The sequence below is a fragment of the Sinocyclocheilus grahami genome, unplaced genomic scaffold (assembly GCF_001515645.1).
Source record: "Sinocyclocheilus grahami isolate Dianchi unplaced genomic scaffold, SAMN03320097.WGS_v1.1 scaffold2087.1, whole genome shotgun sequence".
Lineage (NCBI taxonomy): Eukaryota > Metazoa > Chordata > Actinopteri > Cypriniformes > Cyprinidae > Sinocyclocheilus > Sinocyclocheilus grahami.
This window is the reverse complement of record NW_015507266.1, coordinates 32,423-45,550: the sequence shown is the minus strand read 5'-3', so window position 1 is coordinate 45,550 and position 13,128 is coordinate 32,423. Positions and strand designations below refer to the sequence as shown.

General features: G+C 39.6%; 1 protein-coding gene across 1 annotated transcript in view; it reads left to right on the top strand.

The window, feature by feature from the left end:
• The window catches only part of LOC107573999 (hemicentin-2-like), a 28,499-nt gene that overhangs the window by 9,818 nt on the left and 5,553 nt on the right, over nt 1–13,128 (top strand). Inside the window, exons 4-5 of the mRNA XM_016260469.1 lie at nt 4,700–5,026; nt 5,455–5,751. Of these exons, the coding sequence (XP_016115955.1) occupies nt 4,700–5,026; nt 5,455–5,751 (624 nt within the window). The remainder of the gene's footprint in view (nt 1–4,699; nt 5,027–5,454; nt 5,752–13,128) is intronic.

Below are 13,128 nucleotides of genomic sequence, written 5' to 3'. Positions count from 1 at the left end.
GTAAGAGCTGAACCTGGTGGAACATGCCTCTGATGTCTCCACTAACTGCCACCGCATGTTCCCTGAAGCGTAATAAAACTCCCAGAAGAGAGGCTCCCAGAGTTGTTCCAGGAAGGAGGGTGTCATTGAGGCTTCGGCCTTGGAATTGAAAAGAGCAGTTGAAGACCAAACGACTTTTCTCGTTATGACTTACTAAGTGATGCGGTATGTACCATGACTCATTGGTGGCTAAGGCTTTGCCTGGGTCTATCCTCCTGATCGCGCCTACTTCCAACAACTTCCGAATCGCTGCACAGTACTCTTCAGCTTGTAGAGGATCCCGGGCCAAGCGTCTCTCTAGACTCCTGAGGCTGGGTAGGACGGCTTCCTTGGGAGCTCTGAGTGGGGGAACGCCTTGCTTCCTTAGCAGGGGCATGGCATATCTAAGGATACCTGCAACCTGTACTCGCCTCGTCCTGGCCTCCAAGTGCTCCAGCGCTTCCTTATCCTGCTTTGATCTCACTGCCAGTTTGCTACTCTGGTATGGCAGGATGTCCATCTTCCAGAGCTTCTCCACGTTCTGCATCAGCTCTGTCGTCTGGAATGAGACCCCAGTGAGGAGACACTGCTGGATACTCGGGGTCCACTGGGTAAGGTGTGCAGGTCCTTGGAGCGTCCATCCCAGCCTCGTGCGAATGGCCACCGGACCTCCAGGAGGGCCCAGTCTCACCGGCTCGACAGGGGTAAGTAGATGGGGGTAGTCTGCACCAATCAGCACGAGCGGCTTGACATGTTCAAATGGCTCAAGGGGGAGTTCTGCTAGGTGTTTGTACCTCCTCTTCAGACTGGCGATGGGGTAGGAGTGGTCTGCCAGACCCAAGTGTTGTGAAGTGAAGGCCTCCACTATCTGGAAAGTTCTTTTGGGATTAGTTGGGGATGAGATTTTGAATGAAACAGCGGCTCCCTTCAGGGTTTGAACTTCCTGTGGAATTGTGCGGAGAGCGAGATCTTCAGGCTTCTTATGCAGGCCCAGTTTGTCAACTGCCTCAGGGAGGAGCATTGTCCGCTCCGATCCATCGTCCAAAATCGTATAAGTGTCTAGTGTCCTGTCTCTGTTGCGCAGGAGAACTCTGATGACTTTCAACAGTACCCGGGCATGGGACGATGGTCTGTCTAGGTACAGAACTTCCGTAATGTGCTTACAAGACAGCTTTCAGCTTTCGGTTGCTCAGCTTTGGGGCGTGCGTTGACATCACGCAGTACCCTTAGATGCTTTCCTTGGCACACATCACAGAGCCTCTTGAGGTCACATTGCGCTGCTTGATGTGCTCTCCCGCATCTCCAGCATCTCTTGTTGACTTTGATCCACTCTATGACCTCCTCTCGGGTGAGTCTCTGAATAGCCGGAGACTTATTGAGGAAGTGCTCTGTACCCTCGCAATACGGAGAGTAGGGTTTCCCTTTGCCTTTCCATCTCAGCGCGGATGAACTCTGACCTTCTTGTCTAGTTGCTTGGTTCGACGTGTTGCTCTCAGCCCCATGTAGGACCGTAGCTACGGGCTTGCTTCGTCGCTTCTCAGCTCGGTAGCCGGACAGCCCTGGGGTGCGGATGTCAGATGGGTTGTCATATCCTTGACACCACGACTCATATCGAAGCCATTCTGCCAGGTCGAGCAGCGTATGAGTGGGTCCAGGACGGTGGAACATCATACGCCTGAAGTTCACTCTCATCTCAGTTGGAAGCTTGGTAAGGAGACGGGCCACATGTGAGCTGCATCTCAGCTCGACTTCTCCGTCTGGGCCTAATGTCTGCAGCATAACTACAAATGACTGTACGTGCAGAGAGAATTTCTCGAAGGCTGCTATATCTCCTCTCTTAATCTCAGGCGAATCCATCACTGCAGCAATCCAAGTCAAGGCTACGTGGTGCGGCTGGCCAAACTTCTCAGTCAAGGCTGCCATGGTGTCCGTGTATGGCCTAGGTGAGTTAATGAAGGAGTCGGCAATGAGACAGGCCTCTTCAAGTTTCACATGGTCCACAAGAATCTGATACTTGAAAAGCTCTTTAGTATCTGTGGGTAGCAGGTTTGACAGAGCTAATTTTAGCAGAGAAAACTCCATTGGGTCGTTATGGATAAACAGAGGAATTTTCGGCACCGGCCATATATACACTCCTCTTCTCTGATTCGCGGATACTGACGAGAACTGTCTGCCTCTGGCGGCATGCAGTCGGCTCATATCAGGCCTAACTGGATGCTGAGTTAAGCATCCTGCATTAGTGTGATACATACTGGGTTGCGGACGTGAGATGGGTGAACAGGTTCCTGGTCTCGGGGTTGAAGACAAGGCATCATACTGTCCAGGACCTCGTCTAGGTTGAGGGGGGTTCAGGCTTCGAAGGGTCACATGTGGACGAGTGTGGGCTGTGATGCTGGCTGTCACACTGTCTCTCATGAGCTGTAACTCACTCATCATTCGGTCTATGGCAATGACCACTCGCTGGTCCTCGACAGCTGCCGACTCTGGAAGGTAGTCGGAGGAAGGCCATGGCGGAGGGGGCAGGTGTCCGTCACCCCCCTCTTCCTCTGGCACTAACGAGTCATCTGGTAATGGAAGGGGGGGCATTGGCCATTGCTCAAAGGATTGATCGCGCTGCGCTGCTCCTTACTCTCTGGCTGAGGCCGAAAGTTCAAGCGGTTCCCTTCTAGTGTCATAAGGTGAGGCGGAACTGTACGGCATGCTCTCTCTGTGTAGCCCACTTGGCTCAGCTCCCTCCTCAGTGTAGGGCATAGGGGTAGGTGGCCATCCTAGGCTTGTGTCATCATAGCTCTCCTCAGAGCTTGGTGAATAATCGTCATGTGCCTCGGGGGGTCTACTTCACTTCACATGAGACTGTGAGCTCCGATTCTCCTCTCTAGGCAGGTGTGGTGCTGGGCTGACACGTGATGGGCCACGTATCTTTGGACGCTTCAGATAGGATGGCTGTCTTAACTGACGTTTGGACCGAGTGGAGGGGGCCCACGATGCTTCATCACTCTGTTGCATACTCCCAGCACAACTACGATCCGGCTCGAAGGACCACAAATGTAGCGAAGAGCTACCTGATACTGTTAGGGCTAGTTTGAATCGCAGTGAACCAGGTGTGTCGGTCAGAACACCACAGAGGGAAGTATCAGTTTGAACAGGTTTATTTTCACAGATGCGATATGATCAACTCAGAGGGGGAGTCAGCCTTTACATGGACATGAGTCTGTGTCTACTAACAAGATGTGGACCAAAAGCTTGAGGACTGCAGTGGACACAAAGTGGTTTAGGTGATAGAGACGAGGATGGACTCCGGGACCACTGCAAATGAGCATACACGGGTTGCTGAGAATGATGGGAGGCGTGAGCCAGTTAGAGGGGAAACTTAAGCACAGTCTTTAAAGAATATTGTCTTCTTGAGAGGGCTGGGTGCTTATCAGTTGAAGCATGAAATGTATGATTGTGGTGGAGGGTGTGGTTTCTCTGAAAGAAACAAAAGCAATATAATGAAACCACCATTACAAGTATTATTATTCATATACAACTATAGGCTGCTCCCCTCTTACAGTAATATAATGATGTATAAACCCTTTGTATAACAGTGCATTCACAATCATTATTTATCCACATGACTTATAGCATTATAAACATTATAACTCCGAACATTGTGAATAAACAGATATGTTACAAGAATAGCATGTAGATAATAGCATTACCATGCAACATCGGACAGCTAATAACTGCGTCATCATTGATAAAACAAGCATCAATCAGTTAATGATTCGTACTCACTCGTATAGGACACACTCAACACAAGATACATTCAAACTGAGGCTGATATGAACAATGATGCATGTCTCCAGCACTCGTTTATGCAGAAAACCCGATCACTAGCAGCGGCGGAGGCAGTCTGCCGATCTCCGAGTAATGGACAGTGTCTCTTCCGGCTATCCGCGTTACATAATAAAAGTCCCCATTCTGGCTAGCGCGACAGCGCTCTGACACTCTCTCTATCGGCTTTTGCCCAGCACCACTACTACATTTCCACTGTGCCTAGTTCAGACAGTGTTAATATTTCAAAGTGCACTGTGAGCTGTTCGACAGAAAATGGTTCACATATTGATTTTGTTCTGTTTGTGCTTGTGGCATCTGGTTGGTAAGTTAGGTGTGTTTATTTATTGACAAATTTATCCTACTTAGGCTAATATTTAGGCTTTTTATATGTGTGTTATTACTAAAGAAATATGTTTCACAATTTACAATGAACCACACTGTGATATTACTGTGAAATCTTTGAGTTGGAACTGTGATCATGAAAGACGGATTGTTATTCAACACTTTAGATCCATCAATTAATTATTACTTGATGAAATGTTCTCTTAACTAACATTATTATCTAAGATACCCAGCAGGCTTTGTTTCATCCAGTATGATTGTACTATTCTGTTTCAATGGCATAATTTCAATAGGGCACAAGTCTTTGTTCAGTTCTATAGTAATTTTGCCAGTAATGTTTTTAATAATTTGCATTAATGTTATGGTGCTGTTATGTGATGTATGTCTTTCTATAATCTTAAAATTAATTTTCAAGTCAAAATACTACGAAGCTGTACATTACATTTCCGTTTTAAATGTTGAAAAATCTAAAACGTCTGGTTAAACAACAATAAACTAATTGTTACTTATTGTTCTCCAGGTGTGGTTGGTGTTGAGACAAATGAAGTGAAGTCCGTTTCAGTGAAGAAGGGAGATTCTATAATTCTACACTGTGATGTTAACGGTATACACACATATGATGAGATCGAGTGGAGTTTTGTAGAACTACGTATAGCTAGAATAAAGAAAGCAATCAGGAATGATCCTCTATATGATAATGACGAAAGATTCAGAGACAGACTGAAGCTGGATCAGACTGGATCTCTGACCATCACAAACACCAGAATCACAGACTCTGGACTTTATCAATTAACTATCACTATTAAGAATCAGGAGACTATCAAGAAATTTAATGTTAATGTTTATGGTAAGTAGAGAATTAATGTAATCTGTCCCTTTCATATTCATATTGTAAATAATACTAAATCATCTTTATAGCCTGCTGTAGTTGATGTTTTTATGTTTGAAATGAGAATAGGCAATAGATCAGTTTTCAATGCACTTTTTGTATTAATGTTTGTTTGTATTAATAAACATACTAATGTTCATTATTATTTCATGTAAGTTTATAATAGGGTTGCAGAATTCATCAAACTTATATGACCTGTCTAATTTGTCTAATCAATCCATTCAGTGGCACCCACAACCAACCCCCAGATCCTGGGCCCAAAAACTGCTTCACATCTTCCAGGTTCAGTATCTCTAATAGTGCTGATATCCACTGCTGCTGAAGTTCAGTTCTGTATGATTATTTCACTTCATCTTTATTTCTGTTTATTTTGTCCTGTTTTCCAGCTCGTCTTCCTGTTCCTGTTATCTCCAGAAACTCTTCACATTGTTCATCATCGTCATCATCACAGCAGAATTGTTCACTGGTGTGTTCAGTGGTGAATGTGAGTCATGTGACTCTCTCCTGGTACAAAGGAAACAGTTTATTGTCCAGCATCAGTGTGTCTGATCTCAGCATCAGTCTCTCTCTACCTCTGGAGGTGGAATATCAGGAGAAAAACACCTACAGCTGTGTGCTCAACAATCCCATCAGCAACGAGACCACACATCTGGACATCAGCAAACTCTGTCACACATGTGCAGGTATGTCACTTGCGTTTTTGTACACCTTTACACATACATATGTAAATACACACTATGACTGTTTCTTTTTATCATTACAGTTTCAGACCTACATTATGTTTATATAGTGCTAATGCCTCAAAGTTTTTGTTATTGATCTGACATGTTGTCCATTACAGAACCATTTATACCCTTATTGAACATACTCTTACTGATCTCTGCTGCTGCTGCTGGATCTCTGTTGATAGTAGCTGCAATCTGGATCTTCTGGATCTGCCAGAAACAAAAAGAAACACATCAACAGGGCAAGTGTTTCCCATAAACCTATTGATATCAGTACAAAATGTAAGAGTTTTGCTGTTTTAACATTTCTGCCATTATTCTTGAAACAGTTCAGACCCATGATGATGTAACTTATGCTGATCCAACGTTCTTCAAAAGAAATGCACATAAAGTGGTAAGATCATTCTTGTTAGAGGTACACTGTACAAACATTGTATGATTAAGCAGGAGGTTATATAATAGTTTTATATAATCATTTTTATTTGGTTGCAACTCAGTGTAAATAAAAAGCTGGAGAGGGCAATGAAAAGAAAACACGATGCTCAGTTCTGAACACTAGTGAGCTGCTTCACTGTCTACACAGTGACATTCGAACAGAAATGGACTGATTTGATCGAACTAATGCTGTTATACAAAAAATGCTCATGATGTGAAGCACTCAACTGCCTTATCAAAAGATAAGTGTGATGTTCTTTTAGCATTTGGCCCAAACAAGGCATCTAATAAAAGCTTCGCTGCCTATACTGTAAGAACACCCTTCATGTCACGAGTGCTGCTGTGATGCTTTTAAAGTACTGTTGGGCTAGATCACTAAGCTTTGAAAAGAGCTACTGTATCTGAACTGCAGCAAACCCCACAGCCGTTAACATGGACAAAAACACATCTGACTTCTGAACTTATGTAAAGATCCAACACAATATAATAATGAAAAATAATATTTATTGTATCATGACATCCCCTACAGACTTACAGTATTCTGGAAGATTGCTTAAAGGTTTTTTACTATCAATTCACTATTCACAAATAAACATAACTACTACTACTTTGACTCTTACAAGCAATAGTAATGCAGAAAAATAATCTTAACAGTTGTTAGATGTCCAAAATGCCAGAGAGAAAAATTAGGTTAGATTTTCACACAAAAATAACTGTAAACAGTTCATGTGTTGGGGCTCAGAGTGTTTCTGCTAAGACGAACACTGTTAAACTACCTGCTAAATGCTTGTGTTTCCTGTACTAAAAGCTGAAGAGAGATCTGCTAATCTGAATGTGAGAAAATGTGGAAGAAACACTTCAGTCAGTATTAGAAAATCTGCCTTTAAATATGAAATCACTTTTATCTCATTTAAATAAAAAAAACAAAAAATAACATTATAACATTGCCTGTCCCCATAAATGTACTTTTGTAATTATTATGTAATTATTCATTCATTTTCATTTGTCATAGTAATTATAGCTTCCCATCTTAAAACTATGCCTTAGGAGAGTGTCCCCAGATCCACCACTGATATGCTAGCTAAGATTTTAACACATTTCATGTTAAGGCAGTGCATTAAGACAGCTTCTCTTGTATATCGCGACATGAGCTACTCATGTTTTAACTTGAAATGTGACAGTTTTAACTGCTGGTAGCACATCTTCATCAGTTTTCTCAACTTTTCAATAGCAGCTATTCACCAGTAGCTGCTGGTGATAGCTATAGTGGCTAACTGCTAATGGACTAAGTTGTTGAAAGACGTTGTTGTATTATTGTAATTTAAGTCTCACAAAAAAATTTTTAAAAGTAATTTTAAAAACAGATTTCCTGACCGCATGGATGGTCTTTCTTACAGTCTATTTACAGTCCATCTTACATCTACTTTGAGTGGCACATGGGAGAGAGGGTGCTTCTTAAAATTGAGTCAAAGTTTGATTAGTTTTCCCCATGAGTGAACTGTCCTATAGCATTTTTTTAATTATATTGACAAATAGATAAATAAAAGGCAAAGGGTGTTTGCACTAAGTGCAAGCAAAAACAGAATTCCTTTGCACTGTGTAAATGTGTTATAAATGATATTTATACTGTATTGTGGCATATATTGTTTGCCAGCAGTATTTCATATAATTACATATTTAGCGTGATGTGTTTTGAAATCATAAATGGATACTAACTTATTGGAATGTTACTTGTACTTATCCCTAAAGCCCACCACTAATCTTGTTGAACCTGTCAATCAGTAAAAATGTCCTTTAAATGCAATTTAAAATGTGCTTTAATAAAAAAATATTTACTAATTTACTTTTTTTTTAGTTATGTAGAAATGTTTTGAAGTAACCGTTTTAAATGTCTATTCATTATTTATTGTTTTATAATTTTATTTAACTACATTTTAAAACTAGAAATACATAGATTGTTTAAAATGTCTATTAAAAAGTTATTTGTTTATTTATTTACCTGCAATTTTATGTTTTAATTGTTAAATAGTGTCACTTCCAGTTTTCCATTTTTTAAAAATGGTTGGTTGGTTTATTGCAAAAGTAACATTCAAAATGTGGGTATTTAATATTCTGCTTTTTGAAATGTTAACAGGTCCATGCTGTTGACAGACAATGTAGTTACAATTAAACAGGCACCACTGACGTTAACCAACTGTACAGACATTTACTGTATATGGCAGTGATAGACTATATACTAATAAAAAAAAGTTCCACTGGGCATTCTGTGGCATTCAGACAAATGTGTTATATGCAACAAACTAAAATAGCACAAGTGTGTACAGTGTGAAGCCATTTGAAAATAAAATGTTATTTATTGGCAAACGGCACAAATATAGTGTACTTTCTACAAAATAAGGGTTCATACTCTACTGTTAAAAACGTTATAGCTCAAGGTGTTTCTGCATAAAACAGACACTGTTAAACAGTTCCACAGGAAACTGTGGACTTCCGGAACAAAACACTGTGAAGACAGAACTGTCTGTGAAAGAAATGGTCTGTGAGAGAAAAAGAGTGTGTATAAGAGTGTGAATATTCCAGCCTTCATTAGAAATATTACTTTAGAGTCAAATTTTCAATATAACATTAATATGTTATATTAACTAAAAATGACTGCTGTCAAAACAGTGATATGAGAGAAACATAAAATTTTGATTGTGCATAACAAGGCCCTTTTTTTTTCTTTTTTACTGCGGTCTGAGGTGTAATTCCAGCATATCTTTATGTTCTATTTGAAATAGATGCTTGATGTTAGTTTTTTAAGCTCTTCCATATTAGTTATTCATTTGACTCATGTTAAACTAATGAGCTACACCCTGCTGAAAATATAATAATAATAATGATGTTTTTCTGATGGGCAGCTGATTCATGTGTGTTTCATGTTAAGATGATGTTCAGCTCTTGACCAGCTAACCACTTGAGGCTGTTTTAAGATTTTTTTTTAATCAGGGTAACCAAAGATAGAAATTTTTAATATGTGAAAATTTGAAGTATATTTAATTTAATTACTTCAGGAGAATTTACAGTGGAATTTACAGCCTGGCTGTCTCTCTTGAACATGCATGCATGTGTGAAAAATATGTTTTCAAGTGTGTTTTAAAAGTGGTGAGTGTTGTGGTATGAGAGGATTTCTTTGGTTTTCTTTAATGTTAAAGACGGTTCTTAAAAAAAAAATCGAAACATCTTGCTATTATACTAAAGCATTTTGTGTCTTTTGTATTTGTATTTCTTTCAGAAAGAGGAGGATGAGGTGGTGTACGCACGTGTCGTCACAAGACGTTAAATATTTTTTGTGATACATTTCTTTTTTAATGATGTTCTGGTCATGGTAACTATGCCTTTTTGCTTTTATTTGTGTTGTGTGGTTTTTGCCGAGGTTCACTAAAGGTAAAAAGGTCAAACTTCATAAGCATAAATCATAAAACATCTTTTACAAAAGATCATGTCTAGAACTGCTCCTTTATTTTGAGAGTAAAGGTCAAAACCTCAATGTGGAAATCAGTAGCTCTTGTAGCTCTGTAAGATCTTGTAGGGTAGGATCTTGTAGGGTAGGCTATATCATAGATAGTTCCTGCTGGACAAAAATGGTGCAGTTTTTCTCTTAATGCAGATTGCTGAGTAACACCCACTCATCTATATATCTCTATTATAGATCAGTGGTAACACCCTTTTCTCTGTATGCCAGTTTCCTTAAAATATATACAATATACTGTTAAATGTAATTAATAAACGTCTGCTACATGCCTATATATGTAAAATGACTATATGAAATTCTAATATAAAGGTGTTTTGTGTGTGTGTATGTGTGTGTGTGTGTACCTGTTTTTCTATTCTGGTGGGGACTTGAATACACACAGACTCATGGGGACTCGTGTCATGGTGGGGATATAAATTGAGGTCCCCACGGGTAAACATGCTAATAAATCATACAGAATTAAGTTTTTTGAAAATCTAAAAATGCAGAAAGTTTCCTGTGAGGCATAGGGTTGGTGTGGGGCAATAGAATATAGGGTCTGTACAGTAGAAAAACCATTACGCCTATGGAGAGTCCCCACAAGGATAGCAAACCAGACGTGTGTGTGTGTGTGTGTGTGTGTGTGTGTGTGTGGCCCTTTCCTTGAACATTTCCATATAATCTGCATACCTGTATGTCAGTTATAGTCTGTTTTATTGGATTTTGATCCCCTTTATCTGTATCTTATATTTTCTATAATTGTATTGCATTTTGAATTGTTTGTTCCTTTTATAATAAAAAAATACCCTTTTTTATGATTATGTCTTTCTTTTGCCATTTGAACAACCAGTCAGTACTGACACAGTGAGCTGTATATGATTTATTAGAGAGAACCGACTCATGAATTAATTCGTTCTGGTGTCGGACTACAATGGTTGCGCTGTATGTTTTGATTCACTAAAACGAACCGACTCATTCGAATCACTGATTCGAGATTCGGACTTTACCGATGACGCTGTTTGTTTCACACTATAGATTCAGACCGTAGCGGCGGAACTGTATGTATGAACAATGAATAAGTAAATAAATAAACATTTTCTTAAGTAGGCTATTGTTGTGTTTCATTGCAGCTTGTAATTAGTAGCCTGCCTAATGCACAGATGATGGCGTTTCTCAATCAGTGCACTTCTCCAGAAAGTCGCCATTTAAAACGGCTTTAGTGCATCTTTATTTGCAAGGACTGAAAGAGACTATTTTAAGCGAGTCTTTTGAGGAAGACGAGGAAGATACGGCGAAAAACGCCGACGCCTATGCAGAGCTGATACAGTTCCTCGATGACAAAAGTTTGTCGCTGGTTATGAGGGAAGCAGCAGACGATGGAAGAGCGGCATTAAAGATTCTTCGGGAATATTATGCTGGCAAAGGGAAGTCTAGAGTAATTAGCTTATACACAGAGCTAACGATCGGCAAAGGAGAAGTGCTCACTAACACAGATTTAGACAGATTTGAGAACAATATTTGAGAGAAATAGGCCTTTTGTGTACATAGAAAAAGTCTTAGATCTTTGAGTTCAGCTCATGAAAAATGGAGGCAAAAACAAGTGTTGCATTTATAATTTTGTTCAGTGTATATATATTGACATGTAGAAATAGTATGCTCTCATTTGTATTTGTATTTTTGTTTTCTATTTGGGACAGGCAATCCAGATGTCTAATGTGTCATGTCACTAGATGTCATGTGACCTAATCAGTGACTGAATGAATGCACGTGTTTTTCTGTTTTAATAAAAAGGTGCCAGTCAGAGCGACTGAGCGGTTGGTAAAGACGTATCTTCTCGTCTGTTATTTAGCGTACTCTGTTAACACTAGGCTATAAAAATTCCCCTAATGCCCCCCAAAACCAGTGAGCATCGGTTACTTACCGAATGTGTCGTATTCTTCCGTCTCAAGTCAGCCATGTAGGAGATGGCCGAAACAGCACAAAACAGTCAAGTGCCGCCATCACGTGGTTAAAGGATGTAACCTGTTTGCTCTATTACTGCCATTTCTCAATATACTCCCTTATTAGCTCTCAGTTACTGCCTATGGTAATATAGACCTACTGCAGTTTTTGAACTATGACAGCATAGGCCTATTGGAAGCTTTTTTTATTATTAATATTTAGTGATTTTAAAAATAAAGTATTCAAGATGTACATCTTTTTATAATAATTTTAACATTAGAATGTTCATCTGAAGGCTTTCCAACCCTCGTCACTGTTTTAAATAATGAGGTGTGGGTGCTGTTATTGATTAATGTTTTTATGCCTCAGACCACCTGGGTCTGTTTTGTCCTGTGTTCTGATTGGTCCTCTCTGCTCTGGTGAACATGTAGCCCTTATATATGTTGGGCCTGTCCAAAAAAAAAAAAAAAAACGCCAAATTGACCTTAACCTCTCCAGACTGGTATTAAGTGTATCCCATCATGTTCTGGAAATAAATCAAGACACCACAAGTGTGTCATCTGTACTGAACAGACATTTAGAAGTTTATTTTAAAATGCAAAGGATTGAAAATCTAAATAAAGCTCTGTAAACACTTGCATTTGCATGAAAAGATCACACACACTTGTGGTCTTCACCCCCACTTGAACACTTGGGCCAAATACAGGAAATACGTCATGTAAGTAGACAAGTGGTCAAGTGCAAGGACCGCAAGTGTGGGTATTTGGACAAGCCCGTTGATGTCAACAGCAGTGAGTCACAAAATAATCAAATAAAAAATTATCAATTTGTCTTGTAAAATGTCACGCCAAAGTTAAGTAGGTTACTAACAGGGAATGAATACACAATCTGAACATTAAAATCTCTCTCTGAATTCACATTTACATGTGTGCAGAACATCAAGGGTCAATTTGCTGATACTGTCTACAGGATGTGGTGTACTGGATCTCAACAAAAAACATAAAGTGCAGTCAGTATGATATGAGAAGAAGTGAAATAACAATACAAACCCAGAAACAAAGAATGAATGTATATGTGGTCAAGTCAGTTCTTCAGTGTTCTCCATTCAGCTTCTTTTGTGAAGTTTGGAAACGAAGGAGAGGTTTTTGTTAATGCCACAGTGAACAGAAGATACTGAAGATAAACCACAAGAACCAAGACGATCTGAAGACATTGCAGATAGATCAGAAATAAAGATATCATTCAATGACTACCCTTATCTTAATGATTTACATTTTTAAGTGAAAAAGTGAAAAATGAGAAGCAAAATGAAGAACTGAAAAAGACCATACCAAAAAATAGCCTAAGTTTTTTCTGAATGTCTGAGTTTGTAGGCTTAGTATGTAAGGCTTCTTTACCTGCTAACATGATTGACTTCTTCTCAAAACCACTTTAATGTGAAATAAAAGACAGTAAACAAACACACA